A 16492-nucleotide genomic window follows, 5' to 3' on the forward strand; every position below is an offset into this window, starting at 1 on the left:
TAGCAAGGCCTGCGGAAAGGGGGAGGGCACACTGGAGAGGTGACTCAGTTGTTACATAGGCTCAGGTACCGGCACCCACATCAGAAGGCTCGCAACCTCAAGTAACTCCAGGTCCAGGGATTTTGTGCTGCCCTCTGGCCTCCATGGGCACCGCATGCGTGCGTCCAGGAGCGGCAGAGAAGAAAGTAGAAACTGAAGAGTGGAAAGAAAGACAGTAAGAAGAGCTCACTGACAGGGAGGAAAGGGAGGGAGGGACGGAGGAAGGGAGAAGAGAGAGAGTTAGTTAGTTAGTTAGTTAGTTAGTTAGTTAGTTCTGGGTAGACATTACTGACGACAGCCATCAGGTTCCTTTTGCCACTGGAGACTGCCTGTCTGCACACCATGGGGTTATTTTGGGATTGGAAGTTCAAACTGCTCCATTTTTCAGTTGGCCCAAAACTGTCATTGTCCGCTTTTACACCTTACCCCACCAGGTGGTCTTTAAAGAAAACTTAGTTTCTTCTTCGTCTTTCTTTCTTTCTTTCTTTCTTTCTTTCTTTCTTTCTTTCTTTCTTTCTTTCTTTCTTTCTTTCTTTCTTTTTGAGATAGGGTCTCTTTAACCTAGGGCTGCCTTAAACTCACTGCAGTCCTCCTGCTCCAGCTTGTGAAGTAGGTAGGATTATAGGCATAAGCCACCAAACTAGGTTTTATTTCCTCTCACTCTCTCTTTTTCTCTCTCGGTTTTTTGAGACAAGATTTCTCTGTGTAGCCCTGGCTGTCCCGGACTCGTTTTGTAGACCAAGCTGGGCTCGAACTCATAGTGATCTACCTGCCTCTGCCTCCCAAGTGCTGGGATTACAGGCGTGAGTCACTGGACACAGCTCCAGGCTCTCCATTTCAATGTATTTGAAGTGGGTTTCATGTAGCTCAGGTTGGCCTCAGACTCACTGTGCAGTCAAGGATGACTTTGAACTCCTGATCGATCCTCTTGCCTCTACCTCCCAAATGCTGGTATTCAACCCCTGTGCTTCCCAGCCTAGTTTATATAGTGCTGGGAACAAAGCTCACAACTTAGTAAATGCTAGGCAAGTCCTCCACCGGCTGAGCTGCATCCCAGCCCTGATGGTCTTTCAGCTGGAGGTAGCGGGGAGCGGGGAGAGGAATCTGTCTTAGACCAAGCGGCACCTGTGGTATACTCGACTCAGATTTTTAAATTAATAATCTAATACCTCCTAGCCCCTTGCCGTCCTGAAATAAAGACCATCTCAAAGGATGCGTCTTCCATGATTCACGTGCACTGGCGATCTACCAACGAAGGTGCCGCTTACACGGTGACTGCCCAGGGGAAGAAGGGCCTGTTCCAGTGCCGCAGCACAGGGGAGACCTGCATGATGGGGGGTCTGCCCTGTGGCTCCACGTTCTCTGTCACCGCTGTGGCCGAAACCCAGGCGGGAAAGAGCCTCCCCAGCTACAGCGTGCCCCTGGAAACAGGTACGGAGCAACCCTGGTTCCGAGAGTCCTTAGGAACTGCTCGAGACACGACTCTTACTTAATTTGCCCTAAGTACGATGGAAACTCAGTACTCAGTGGCCTTTCCAAGAGTTTCCAGCTTAGAAATTTTTCTGACATTTTACATGTTTTATGAGCACATCTTCAGAAGTCTTTCGTCTTGCCCAGCATTCACATGCAAGGAACAATACCCACTGCAGAGATGTCCCTCAGACTCCATATTCTCCTGAGACACATCAAGACAGCTACCCAGAAGCCAAATGAGCTGATTTATTATTCATGTTTCTGGTTCAGCCCTGTCAAATCTTTCTTTAAAAAACAAAAAACACCAAGTTTAGTTTCTAGGGCTGGAGAGATAGGTCAGTGGTTTAACAGCGTTTACTGCCCTTGCAAAGGACTCAAGTTCAGCGCCCAGCAGCCACATCAGATGGCAAGCAGTGATGTGTAATTTTACCTTCGAGAATCCAATGCCCTCCACCAGCAACTGCACTCATGCACACACACACACACACACACACACACACACACACACACACTCACATAATTAAAGTAAATATTTTTTTAAAAAAATACACTTTCAGAATTTAGTCTCCTAATCAGTAAGAGTCAGGTAATGATTTTACAGGGTGCTTGTGTATGTTACAAAGCACTTGACTTGGTGCCTAACGCATAATAAGACCTTCATGACAAAAAGCTATTCTTGCTTGAGAGCATTGTATTTGAAAAACATTTAGCAGATAGGGCACACCTCTAATTCCAGCACCAAGGATGCAGGATCAGGTGCATTTCCATGAGTTCAAGGCCAATCTGGTCTAAATGGCCAGTTCCAGAACAGCCGAGAGATACAGAGTGAGACCCTGTCTCACTACCCTCCCAAGACATTTAGAAATTACTCACATTAATATAGATATTATTAGCATTGGCAGAGCGCTTGCCTAGCATGTAAGAAGCCCTGGGTCAGATTCCCATCACCTCATAAACCTGGTGTAATGATATACACCTGTAATTCTAGCATTCAGGAGGTGGAGACAGGAGGATAAGAAGTTTAAGGTCATCTAAAGACATAGGTAGAGTTTAAGGCTAGCCTACACGAGACTCTGTCTCAAAAGACAAATAAAAAAAATAGAATTTGGAGAGACAACATATGATCCAAAGCCTGTCCTAGGCTACTGCATTCCTGGGGGAAAAAACCTCACTGTTTATGGTTGCTATTACAAGAGTTATCAGAGGGTGTGGGCAAAGGAAATTCTTCATTAAAAAGAGAAAGTATGGGGGCTGGAGAGATGGCTCAGAGGTTGAGGGCACTGGCTGTTCTTCCAAAGGTCCTGAGTTCAATTCCCAGCAACCACATGGTGACTCACAACCATCTATCATGAGATCTGGTGCCCTCTTCTGGTGCGCAGGTGTACATGCAAGCAGAATATTGTATACATAATAAATAAATAAAAATCTTAAAAAAAAAAAAAAGAAAGTATGAGAGACTTAGGATTTTGAGTGAAACATGAGCAAAAGTCCTATTCTTTTTGTTATTTATTTACTACTGTGTGTGAGTGTGCATGCATGATGGTGTGGGGGGGGTGAGGTGGGCTTCCACTGAGAGTTCCAGGATTGAGCTCGGGTTGTCAGGCTTGCTTGTCAAGTGCTTTACTCAAAGTATATGACTAGTTATTGTCCACAGGTAACCTGCGGGGAAAAAACACTAAGTTCTTTTCTTTCCTTTCCATTTTAGTGCCGTGCTGTCCAGCTGGTCTGACAGCAGCTCAGGTCACCCAGTCTATAATCAACGTGAGCTGGACTGTTGGGGCGGTGGCTCAAACCTATGTGACAGTGCTGGAGTCACACATTGGACAGTCCAAGTGTCACACCCATCAGAACCACTGCCTTCTGGGGTGCGTTGCATGTGGCGTCAACTACACGGTGGCGCTGAAGGCCGTTAGTCCCACGGGACTGACTGCAGACTGTGCCTCCCAAAGTTACTCCTCTAGTAAGCGAATTCTAAACTTTTGCTCTCATAATTGCCATTGCTGTCATAATTACTATTCTATTGCTGTGAAGAAACACCATGACCAAGGCAGGTCTTTTGTTTGTTTGGTTTTGGGTTTTTTGTTTTGTTTTGTTTTGTTTAAGATGTGATTTTTCTATATAGTGCTAGTTGACCTGAAACTTTTTCTGTAAACCAGGTTGGCCTCAGAGTTCTGCCTGCCTCTGCCTCCCAAGGGCTGGGTTTAGAGTCATGTGCCATCACCACCCAGCCCAAGACAACTCTTATAAAAGAAAGCACTTAACTGGGGACTTGCCTACAGTTTTAAAGGGTTGGTCCACGATCCGTGAGAAGCAGACAGGCATGGTGCTGGAGCTGTACCTAGGAGCTTCACATCCTTATCCAAAGGCAGTAAGCAAAGAGAGAAAGGGATTGGGCCTGGCCACATCTCCTAATCCTTTCCAAACTGTTCCACTAACTGAGGACCAAGCATTTAAATATATGAGGCCATGGGAGCCATTCTCATTCAAACACTAAAACTGGTAAAGGTTCCACAATACTTAGTGTATGCCCAGCCCTTCCTCTCCGTTTAACAAGATGGTACCTCTCTACCCAGCTTTCCTCGAATGCAGATCCTTTTCTTAGTGTGTGCAGGCTGGGGCAAAGTTGAAGTTGGGTGTCATCCTCAATCACTCATCATCTCATATTTTGAGATAAAGTCCCCACCAAATCTAGAACTCACTGATTGGGCTAGATTGGCTGGCCACTGAGCACCAGGGGTGGTCCTGTGTCCCCATCCTCAGAGCTGGTATTAGAGGCACGTGCGGTCCTGAAGCCCTTATGCCCAGTTTTTGTGTGAGTGCTGGGGCTCAAACTCAGGTCCGCCTGCACGTGTGGCAAGCACTTCACTGTCCCAGCCATCGCCTCAGCCCTGTTCACGCAGATTACTTTCTATCATATTTACAATTCCCTTTGACTTAGAACTTCAAAGCTCAGAGGTTTCTGTCAGTAGTTGGTCCGTGACTTCCCCCGGGTAAAGAGTCTAGGCTGTTTCCTGGAGGGATGCTGTCTCTTTCTGACAGAGAGACCTGAGGTGAAGGCTAACTCAGCCTCACAGCATTTCTAGAAAGCGTCAAAGCATCAATTCAACCTGGTTTGCACTGTTGTCACATGGTGCTTTCTCTCTCTCTTCTAAACCACTGCAGATCCTTCTATAGCTCCTCATTTCAGCAGGCTGGACAGAGCAAAGGTTTCCCTCCACACTCTTATTCCTTGCTCTTCACAAGTGTCCAGCCATTCAGGAATAATAGGGGAAGAAACAGCAGGCAAAGCAGATCAGGACTAGCAAAGACTTTCCTCTTACATAACTCTAACCTGCTGAGGCAGCTGCTTGGAGGGCTGTTTTGAAGAAGAAGAAGAAGAAAAGGAGGAGGAGGAGGAAGAGAAGAAGAAGAAATTGTTGTGTGGTCATTCGTTGTGTCTTCCCCAGGCCTGGGGCAGTGGAGTGAGAATATGTTGGCATCTTGGATATAGTAATGTCTTAACAGAGAGCCCAAATTAGAAATGGCTGCTTTGTTTTGTTTTGTTTTCAAGACAGGATTTCTCTGTGTTGCCTGGCTGTCCTGGAGCTCACTCTGTAGACCAGGCTGACCTTGAACTCAGAGATCCACCATCTGGTGTCCTGACTGGTACCTAATGTGTGGCCCAATCAAAACATTTGGAAAACTGGATGGAAAGGGCAACTGATCACTTAGCACAGATGAAGCATGGACCTTCCAACTTGCCTCACTAGCCTGTCACAAGAGTGGCTGCTTCTGAGGTGTGCTGCTTGGCTCACAGATGCTATTTCTTTCTCAGTTGAGGGTGGGCCTGGTAAATTATATTCAAATTTAGCCTCACTAAGGTCGAATGGAATCAGGGCGTCGTGCTGTGACTTGGTAGGACTGTGTGCATTTGACTCACAGTTTGAGTCATAAGCAGTGCAGCGCCTCTCTGGCAACTGTAGACCTTTGATTCACCTGTGTTCTATATTAAAAACCCCATGCCCCTCCCCACCCGCACATGGAATTCTGATCGCGTGGCTCAGCATGGAAAGAATGCTTGCGTCCCTCCAAAGCTTGCTCTGTTCTAACCAGGGACTGAGCATTCTATGCAGCAGATTCTACTTGTGATGTTTCACCTCTGTAGAAACTGCAAATATGCCCATGCTTAGGCGATAGAGGGATAAATAATTCTGTGCTTTTTTTTTTTTTTTTTTCAATTCTGTAGGTGCCTGCTGCCCACTGGGGGTCAAATTATATAGGCTGGGCCCTAATGGCATCCGAATCTACTGGCAAGCCTCCAGGGGCTCTGCCAATTATAGCACCGACCTCCATGGCTCCAAAGGCATCTTTACATGTGCGCCACGTGCTGGCCTGAGTTTCTGTGACATCACCGACATCCCCTGTGGGGACGTATACACTGTGATGGTCTCACCAGTTGCTGAAACGGGACTGAAGCTCAGCTTTTGTCCAAAGAAAATATATTCAGGTAAATCAAGTTATGACCCTCAGTTTAAAATCAGCCTTTGAGCTGACTGTAGCTCGGTAGTACAACACTGGACAAGTATGCACAAGACCCCAGCAATATCCCCCCCCCGAAAAAAAACAGAAGAAAGGGTTAAAACTAACCTTTGGACTGGTAAAGTGGCTCAGTGGGTACTCCAGCTCGCTTTCTGTTACTGCCATAAACACCACGATCAAAGCAACTTCGGGGAGGAAAGAAATCGCTTGGCTGTATAGGTCACCGTCCATCATCAAGGGAAGTCAGGGCGGGAACTCACGCAGGAGCAGAGGCAGGAAGCGTGGAGGAAAGCTGCTTACTGGCTTGCTCTCAGGCTCATGTTCAACTACCTTTCTTCTACAGCCCAGGTCCACCTGCCTAGGGATTGTGCTGCCCACAGTGGACTGGGCTCTTTTACATCAATCATCAAAAAAGACAATTTCCCGCAGACATATACTCAGGCCAGTCTGAGGGAGAAAAATCCTTCAACTGAGGTTTCTGCTTCCCAGACGACTTAAATTGTGACAGGTTGACAATAAAAATTAACCTCTATAGTAGCTAAAAGTGCTTGCCAGGCAAGCCTGATGACCTAAATTCAATCCCTAGAACCCACATTGTGTCTTTTAGGGTTTCTATTGCTGTGATTTAACACCATGACCAAAAGCATCTTGTGAAAGAAAGGGTTTATTTGCTTACACTTCCGTCACCCAGGGAAGTCAGAGCAGGAGCTCAAGCAGGGCAGGAATGTGGAGAGCTGATGCAGCTGATGCAGAGGACATGGAAGGGTGCTGCTTGCTGTCTTGCTCTCCCATGGCTTGCGTGGGCCTCTTTCTTATAGAACCCAGCTCAGGGATAGCAGCATGCACAATGGCCTGGACCCTCCCGCTTCAATCACTCATCAAGAAAATGCCTTACAAGCTTGCCCACAGCCCAAGCTTATGGAGGCTTTTTTTTTTTTTCCGATTGAGTGGTCCTTTCCCCCAAATGTCTCTAGGTTGTGTCAAGTTGACAGAAAACTAGCCAACACAAGGTGGGGGGAGAGAACTGGCTCCTGAAAGTTGTCCTCGGACCTCCACATATAACATTTTGGTGCGCACCCACGTTCTCACATTCACAAAATAAATAAGTCTGAAAATACATGAAAACTAAACTTCAACTCGGATCTTTGAATTAAGATGCAGGGCAGTCCCACTTAACAGCTATGTGTGTATTGTCTATAAGCTTCAGGGACTCAGGCTTCCCTGAAATGATGGAGTTTTGTGATTTAAAGTTGAACTGTGCTCCTCTCCCTGCCCTTTCTTTCCCCATCAGAAGAAGGACCAGATGGTTACTATGTGCATACTAAAGTGAATTAAAAGTGATTGGAGATTTGGGGACAGAGATGCACTTGCCACCCTGTCACATTGGACCTTAAAATACTTGAACTTGGCCTGATGATGGTGGCACACGCCTTTAATCCCAGAACTCAGGAGGCAGAGGCAGGTGGATCTCTGTGAGTTCGAGGCCAGCCTGGTGTACAGAGCAAGTTCCAGAACAGCCAGGGCTACCCAGAGAAACCTTGTCTTGAGAAACAAAACAAAAGTCATGAACTTTTATTCACACAGATTGAGAATGAAGACTAAGGAAAAGTTTGGGGTTCAGAGAAAAGGGAATTTATGAATCATAAATTAAGGCTGGAAGTATGAGTGGGTAGACAGAATGTGATCTCAAACCAGGGCTGTCAGCCAGGCCATCTCACCAGAGCTGGCAGGAGACATTAGCAATTCTCTTGTTCTGTGTTCCAGCACCCTCTGCTACCTTGCCCAGGGCATAGTCATGAATTTTTCATGTACTTCTAAGAGAAAGAAGAGAAAAGCAATAACAAAGCCTTCACTGATAAGCTGTCCACATTTTCTAATTAAATGTAGGTGACAGGAAGTTCAGGGTGGCTCTTGGTGAGGGAAGATGGCCAGTTCTTCCTGGAGGGATGGTCCTGCTGTTCTAAGATGATTTTTTTTTATCTTGTTTACAAAATAATCCAGCCCATAGCACATCCTTGTGAGAAGAGACAGAAATGGATTCTTGGGGTACAGGGAAGCTGTTTGGAGATGAGCTTGCCACTCAACAGCAAAGTCTTATGTCCTCTGGATGTTTCACAGCTTAACAAGTATCTGCACATTTATATATGATCGAATCCTCTAAAATAACCTTAAGACATAGATTCAGCAGACCTTAACCATCTCCGATTTACAAATAAGGAAACTGAGACTCAGTGGCTCTCAAATCTTTGTCTACCACAGTTCTCTTCAAGTCACTAACTTGAATATAGGCCAAATTATGCATAGACACAAAATGGTGACAGGAGGAGCTTTCCTAAAAGTACGCTTGGAGGGCATAGCTTGCCTGACTGCTCATGCATCCCAAAATGGTTCAGATCAGATCAGTCTTTCCATTCTTCCCAGCCCACTGCACTTGGAAATGTTTTAAAATAGAAATCGTCCAAGTGTGGCTGTTGGTAGGACAGGAGAAACCTACTCCATTGTTCAGAGAGGGGTGTACATGGAGCTGGATACAAGTGTGGACTCAGGTTGCTAGGTGCACTGTGTGTGTGCATAGCCTGTGCAGGCAAAGGAGCTGGGCTGCCAAGGGCATCGCTACAAGACAGCTCTGTGTGTACAGCCAACTCTAGTGAAGACCCAAGTTGCCAAGCCATTCACTATGCTTGCCTACCTCAACGTTGGTGTCTCTTATTTGAGTTTTTTTTATTTGTGTTTAGTCTACTTTCCATTTCCTTATCTATCTATCTATCTATCTATCTATCTATCTATCTATCTATCTATCTAAGCAGTTCTGGAGATTAGACTCAGAGTATTGTGCATGCTAGGCCATCACCATACTACTGAGCTAACCCCTGCTTCCCCCACTCCTCAGGTCTGCCTTTAGCTTTCTCTTAACATTTCATTTTGAAACAATGGCTTGCTAAATTGCCCATACTGGCCTCAGCCAGCCAAGCAGCTCAGATTACAGGCGTGCACCACCAAGCCCAGTCCTTTTATTCTTTTTTTTTTTTTTATATGTAGATTCCATCTGAAATACATCAATAGGGCTGGGAAGATGGGTAAAGTGCCTACCACACGACGTTAACGACCTGAGTTTGGATCCCCAGAACTGAAGTACAAAGTCAAGTGTAGCACCACACACTTGTAGTCCCAGCACCTGTGGAGGCAGTAATAAACAGAAGCTCATTATCCAACTGTCTTAGTCAGGGTTCCGTTGCAGTGAAGAGACATCAGGACCAAAGCAGCTCTTATAAAGGACAACATTTCGTTGGGGCTGGCTTTCCGTTTCAGAGGTGTAGCCCATTATCGAGGCGGGAAGCATGGCGGCATGCAGGCAGAGATGGTGCTGGAGAGGGAGCTGAGAGTTCTACATCTTGATCCGGAGGCAGTAGAAGGAGAGACTGTGTCTTCTACACTGAGCATAGCTTGAGCATAGGAGACCTCAAAGACCACACCCACAGTGACACACTTCTTCCAACAAGGCCGCACCTCCCCCAATAAGGCCACACAGCCTAACAGTGCCACTCCCTGTTCAAACACAGGAGTCTAGGGGGAACCATATCTATTCAAACCATCACACCCAGCCAGATCAATGGGCTTTAGGTTCAGGGAGAGAAACACTCTCAAAACCTACAGGTGGAGAGAAAGCAAGAAATCAAAGAAACACACCTGATATCATCTTTAGGCCTCCATTCACACACTCGTCTGCCCACACACACATGTGCACACACCTGTACTCACAAGTACACAACACGCACTCTCACACCATAAAGACACAAATAAATACGTTGATGGGTACATTTTCAGCGCTTATGTTTTTGGTTTTGTTTTTTTTTTTACAGTCACCTGTTCTGGAAGTACACTCGGGATGGGTAAGTCATTCTTCCCGTGCAAAGAAATAGAAGAGAATTTGTGCTGCTGCATTTTGCAGTTAATGGAATCGTGAGCAAAGCTAACGCTATAATTATAAGAATGCCAAATGTTTCTTCGACGAAAGGGTGTCCTGTTCCCCCACAACCTTTTCTCTATTAGAGCGCTTCCCTTCACATTGCACAAACCCGGATGAATTCCTTTAGATGTGGAAGTCTTTTTAGTCAGAGTCCCAGAGAAAAATGAAGATTTTTTTTTGGAGGGCAGCTGATTATTCCTCCTCCCCTCATACAGACTTTAGAGCCCTGGCCCCTGGAGAGCTGGTATAATTGTTCTAAGGTAAAGGCTGGGTGGCAGGACTTTTAAAAGCCTCTCCCGTGATTTTAAAGTGGAGCGAGGGCTGGGAACTGCTGCCCTAAGCAGGGCTGTTCCATGCAGATCCCCAGCATCCTGGCGAAGGCAGGGGCCAAGGCTTTTTACAGGGCTAATGAGCGGAGGTCTGACCACAGCTTTGAATAGCGCAACTTTAGAGAGAATCGGTCCCTCCCCCTCTCTGAGGAAGTCATTTGAGAGTCATACAGTACCATGAAAATCATCACATCTAGGAAGAATTTCTAGATTTCATCGTCATAGTCTGTGAATACAGGACTAGTCAGATCAGGATCCTGGTAGGCAAGGACCCACACTCCACCTGCTAAAAGGAGCCTTGAGGATTCTGTTCCTTTAAGACTTCCTTGATTCTTGGACTATTGTAAATCTTGTCAATCCCATGAATTGACTTTTCTTTTTTTTTTTTTTTTTTTTTTTTTTTTTAGGACAGGGTCTCACTATATAGCCCTGGCTCGCCTGGTGCTCACTATGTAGACCAGGATGGCCCTGAATTCACAGAGCTCTGCGCTCTGCCTGCCTCTGCCTCCCGAGTGCTGGGACTAAAGGTTTACAGCACAATGCCCAACTGAAATTACTTTTTTTTTTTTTAAATATTGTTCTTAGAATTTCTTTTTTCCCCCTTCTCCCTGAGGCTTAGGCTAGAAATCTATGCCTTATTCTTTGCTTTCATTATTTCATTTGTTCACTTTCTATTGTGAACTTGGCCCTCCTTTCTCCTCTATTCCCAGTCCACCCTTTCTCCCCCATTTCTCCCTCCCCTTCTCTGAGGAGGTACTTCCTCATGGGTACCACTCCATCCTGGCATATGAAGTCACAGCAGGACTAAGCTCATCCTCTCCCACCGAGGCCTGACAAGGCAGCCCAGCTAGGGATCCATTGGCGGGTAACAGAGTCAGAGACAGCCCCTACCCCCATTAGGGGAAACACATGATGACCAGTCTGCACACCTGCTACATGTGTGTAGAGGGTCCAGGTCCAGCCCATGCATGTTCTTTGGTTGGTAGTTCAGTCTCATTGAGACCCCATGGGCCCAGATTAGTTGACTCTGTAGGTGTTTTTGTTCCCTTGACCCCCTCAGTCCTTACCCCCTCTTCCACAAGACTCATGAAATGACTTTCTAAGAGACAGTTTTGGATTCAAATCCTGCTGCTCTTATTTGCCCTTAGTTAAATTATTTAAATTATTTAAATCCCCTAAGCCTAGTTTTCCTCATCTGGAAACTGAAGTAACAGTCACTTCATAAAACATAACAAGGTTAAATCATATGTAACTAACTGGACACAATGAGAGGCCTACAGTAACTAGTAAATGATAGTTATTAATTCAGGATCAGTTTCCTCTCATAACTTTCTATTGTGTTCTAGATATTAACATTTTAGTGTGCCACTTGTAATGGAGTTTACCTTTTAGCATTAGCCCTCCTAATACTTTAACATGGTAGTTTTCTAACAGCACCAGTGTTATCTGGTAACTTTCAGAAATGTGGTCAGTCTCTGGGGTCTGGCCAAAGGCCCAGTAACGGGAAGACTCTGGAGCCGAGAAACTTTGGGTTTTTTTGTTTGTTTGTTTGATTAGTTTTTTTTTGTTTTGTTTTGTTGATGGTTTTTGTTTTTGTTTTTTGTTATTGTTGTTGTTTGTTTGTTTTTTGAGACAGGATTTCTGTGTGGGGCTCTGGCTGTGCTGGTCTCGCTCTGTAGGCCTGGTTGGCTTTGAACTCACAGAGATCCACCTGCCTCCACTAGGATTCTGAAGTAGCCTCTGGTTTCTTTGTTGCTGGAAACCTGCTGCTGCTTGGAGACCGAAGTGAAGGGTGTGGGTGGAGCTACTGTGAGCTCTGAGGTATCCTCCACCTTTGGCGTCCAGCCTGCTTCAGGGTCACCTGCTCCAGCTGTGGAGCTTTGGGGACTTTCCTGCCCACAGAAGGTTTATGTTCCCCATATGCAAATGCCTGAATGAATGAAGCAGTGTTGTTTGCTGAGGGGCCCAGCAAGTTGGCCTGGGGAGATGAGGAGATGAAAGGAGTATTGTGTATTTATCCAGTCGGGAGGGTGAGCTCAGGGATACTCGAAGGAGTCGTTTTGGAGGAGTCATTTCATGAGGCAGGAGTTTAGTCACACTGGCTAGTCAGAACTTCTGATCCCTTTGAACGGTTTGGTAGCTCACTTCCCTCCCCGCTTGCTGTGAGGTGCTGCAAGGGGAGCATGCAGAATGTCTGCACCGGTAAACTCTCAGTGCTTAAGCAAATGCTTACACTTTGGTGCATCTTGCCTGTGTCCTCTCCCTTGCCCCTTCAGTGATTTACAGAGGGAAGAGGAACGACACGGCGAGCCCCCGGTAAAAACAGGCACTCCGAGAGGTGAGTAGTGAGAGCGACCTCTGCTTAATTCCACAGCGAAAGTTTGCTTCCGTTTTACAGACTCCCCTCACTTCTCTTGCAGAGCCCGTGTGTCGGTAATGAGCAGCGATGGAAACAAACCATTAGAACACAAAATGCCAGTAGGATAGGAAAAGTTCCTTTGGCCTATAAAGGAGTGAGTCGTACTCTGCTTTGAGAGGGCAAAGGTCAAGGGTGTCATCAGCTGCAGAGAATTTCAAGATGAGCTGTGGAGGGGAGAGGATGCTACAGATCCTGACAGGCCCCTGGAAGGCTGCCAGAGTGCATCAGCACCCTGTCACAGCCTGGAAGCACAAATTTCAGCTTAGCAGATATTTGTTCTGAGACCTCACATCCAGGCGCACCACAGAATGTTGCCTACCCCAACCCCATGTAGCCCAATCTGGCCCAGTCCTTCTGCATCAGCCTCCCAGAGTGCTGGGATTACAGGCAAGCACAGGCATGCTCCATCATAGACTCCAATGCGTCCTGTTCACCAATGTCTCAGCAGCTTGCCACAGCATTCTCCCGGCCACACCAAGAAGGATGGAAGCGCAGCCCCACTGCAGACAGACCACCCTCGGGGGGGGGGGGCAGCATTCGCCCCAAAACAGGTCTCTCTTTGGACTCTTTGGCTTGAGACTATAGCAGCAGCTGCTAGGGCAATGAGTGCCAACAAATACCCTCGGCACAAGTTCCTGGGGAAGCTGAGCTGCCTGCAGACCTCACTGAGTCAGAGCACCACGTGAGCAGGCATCTGCCAGAGCCTCCGGGAAAGCAGAACTGAGGGCCTGTGGCTGGAGAGATTGCCATCACGCTCTCCGAGTGAGGGAAATGTCGGGCAGAGCGGCAGCCAAGGGCAAAGAGTCTCAGACAGTGGCAGACTGAAAGACACACAGCTTCTCCGGGGCTTCATCAGTCTTGTAGCCTGTTCCCTACACTGTAATGGCTTCCTTCCCTGCCTGGAGAGGGCAAACAGGGATATACGACATAAATCTGTTGCACCTAGAACAGTGTTTGTCTACCTAATGCCGGAAACCTAATTTGAAAATAGTGGGACTGAGGTGTGTGTCACACGTCCTCAGGTGTGTGGCTGCAGGGTGTGAAGGGATGGTTCAGTGGTTAAGACAGCAGGCGGTTCATGCGGAGGGCCCCGGGTTCCAGGCCCAGCCCTCACATGTCAGCTTACAGAGGAGAAGTGACAGGGATGGGCCACACCCTCTTCTGGCCTCTGAAAGCACCAGTTGTGCAAATGGCGCACAGACACACATGCAACACAAATGCCCACACAAATAAAAGCAAGAAAAAGTTTAAAAAGTGAGCCGGGTGCCGTGGCACACGCCTGTGATACCAGAACTCAGGGAGGCAGAGGCAGAGGCAGGCAGATCGCTGTGAGTTTGAGGCCAGCCTGGTCTACTAAGTGAGTCCAGGGCAGCCAAGGCTACACAGAAGAAACCCTGTCTCTAAAACAAAACAAAACAAAACAAAAAAAATTTTTTAAATGTATGGTTATAGAGTCATGAATGTGTGTGCTTGGAAGCAACTGTAAAATACTGCCCAGAGGAACTGGAAGATGAAGCTAGGCATAAAGCCAGCAAGGAAGAAAAAGCGAACTTCCCCTTCTGCACTTCCCTTCCAAGGACACTAAACACAATCCAGCAGAGAGGGTGATAGCTTTGTCCGTAAGACTGACCAGGAAGCCAAGTATGAGGGCACATGCTAGTTATTTCTACACTCGGGAGTCTGAGGCAGGAGGATCGTGAATTTGTAGCCAGCTTGGCACACATGCTGAACTGTCTCAACAAACAAACAAATCAGGGATGCCAAACATGTCACTGATATTAAGATTTTTATGATATCAAGTATCTATTTTTAAAAGATTTATTTTTCTTTTACGTGTATGAATGTATGTCTGTGCACCACATGTGTGTCCGTGGAGGCCAGAAGAGAGCCTCAGCTCCCTTGGAACTGGAGTTACAGGTGGTTGTGAGCTGCCATTCGGGTGTTGGGAACTGAACCCAGGTTCTCTGCAAGGGCAGCCAGAGCTCTTAGCCACCGAGCCACCTCTCCGGCTCTGATTTACCTTTACAACTCCCCAAATGTGCACTTTTCATACTGTCCTCCCACTTCCCTGCTGCCCAAGTCCGCTCTCCCACTCTCTCTCGCGTTAACTGTTTTGTTGAATGACACATCAAGATCTGCCAGGGCCTTCTGTAGGGCCCTAGGTTTGGAGTTATCTTTTGGGGTGTGGTGCGCTCAGCAGAGGGCGCACAACTAAAGACAGCCTCCCTCCTCTCGGAGGATGTACTGATAGCCCATGCTTCAGAGGCAAAGGGTGGGGTCCCATGACCCCACCCTTGATAAAGAGACCTTTTCCCAAAGACAAGAAAGTCCTCAAAGTGGAGTTTAGGCTTCAAGAGCACGAATGGAAGAAGGTTGAGTTTGTTCACTTAATTTTTTTTTGTTTGTTTTTACCAGTTGAGAGAGTGCACACCTCTAATGCTAGCACTCAAGAGGCAAAGGTAGGTGGATCTCTGTGAGTTGAAGGCTAGCCTGGTCTACACAGAAAGCTCCAGGGCAGCAAGAGCTAATGAGACGCTGTCTCAAAAAAAAATTGTTTTTATCTGGGCAAAGTGGTGTATGCCTTTAATCCCAGCTCTTCGTAGGCAGAAGCCTCCGAATCTCTGTGAATTCGAGGCCAACCTGGACTAGATAGTGAGTCCCAGGACAGCCAGGGCTATGTAGAGAGACCTGCCTCAAAAACAAACAAACAAGTGAAAACCAAGCCAGGCAGTGGCAATGTACATCTTTAATGCCAATACTCAGGAGGCAGAGACAGCCAGATCTCTGAGATTGAGACCAGCCTGGTCTACAGAAAAACCCTGTCTCAAAAAAAAAAAAAAGATAAACAAAACCCAAAATCACAACAAAAATTTATGTATTCTAATTAACTGTTGTTAATGAAGAACATAAGCTTCATGATGAAAAATTTACATATACATTATCACACTTAGCCCATCACATCTCTTACCTCACTCCACGGGTCTGTTTTTTTCTTTTTGTTTCTGAATACTCAAGAGAGCAGCACTTTCCTTATATAAATTGTCAGCTGTCATTCGGAGACTTAAATTAATTAGGTATGGGAACAGGCCTGGAAATAGTAGGTGGATTTGTTTGTTTCTTTGTGTTCATGCTCACCAAATGATCCTGACAAGCAGAAGTTTGGGAAGCGTAATGGGCTTGCCGTGGTGAGTTCTTTCTTGAAGTAAGATTTCAGTGACGGGAAGCTGAGAAGATAGAGACCTGTGGCCTTCGAGGGAAGACTGGTAAGACCCTCAGTGTTCAGAGGAGGTGCATGTCCTGGTAGGGAGGGCTTGGTGGGAGGGGGGTGGAACCGGGCTCTGGGCTGTGCGGACTAGCGCCCCTGTGAGACTGTGTGCTAAGTCAGTTGACACCAACGCCCCTTCAAAATGGTACCTCAGCATCCGGTCTAGGGCTGACTGGCAGACACAAACAGCTTAGGCCAAATGGAAGGCCGAGATCTCTGTTCTCAAAGATCAGCGTAAGAAAATGGCCGTATCTGCTTAGCTATGTGTTTTGAGGCCAAGATGCACTGGCCAGAATCCCACAAAAGGCAGTGTGGTCCACAATGGGTGAGGGCAAAATTAGCGCTTACTTACTTAATATATGTAGCACGCAGACCACACACTGCCAGCATCTTTCTGCATACTCGTTTAACTTCCAAAAGGACCCCACAAGCTTGGTAAGAAGTTCTTCCTTTCTCCACAGATGCACTCAACTATGGTCACA

At 46.7% G+C, this 16492-nt stretch overlaps 1 protein-coding gene across 1 annotated transcript in view; it reads left to right on the forward strand.

Annotated features, from left to right (window-relative positions):
• Window positions 1-13683, forward strand: part of Fndc7 (fibronectin type III domain containing 7) — a 32961-nt gene extending 19278 nt beyond the window's left edge. Inside the window, exons 8-13 of the mRNA XM_021631638.2 lie at window positions 1216-1470; window positions 3218-3472; window positions 5738-5998; window positions 9891-9920; window positions 12603-12664; window positions 12747-13683. Coding sequence (XP_021487313.1) covers window positions 1216-1470; window positions 3218-3472; window positions 5738-5998; window positions 9891-9920; window positions 12603-12646 — 845 coding nt within the window. The 3' untranslated portion in view covers window positions 12647-12664; window positions 12747-13683. The remainder of the gene's footprint in view (window positions 1-1215; window positions 1471-3217; window positions 3473-5737; window positions 5999-9890; window positions 9921-12602; window positions 12665-12746) is intronic.
• The last annotated feature ends 2809 nt before the right edge of the window (window positions 13684-16492 follow it).

This window comes from Meriones unguiculatus, chromosome 10 (genome assembly GCF_030254825.1).
Source record: "Meriones unguiculatus strain TT.TT164.6M chromosome 10, Bangor_MerUng_6.1, whole genome shotgun sequence".
Classification (NCBI taxonomy): Eukaryota; Metazoa; Chordata; class Mammalia; order Rodentia; family Muridae; genus Meriones; species Meriones unguiculatus.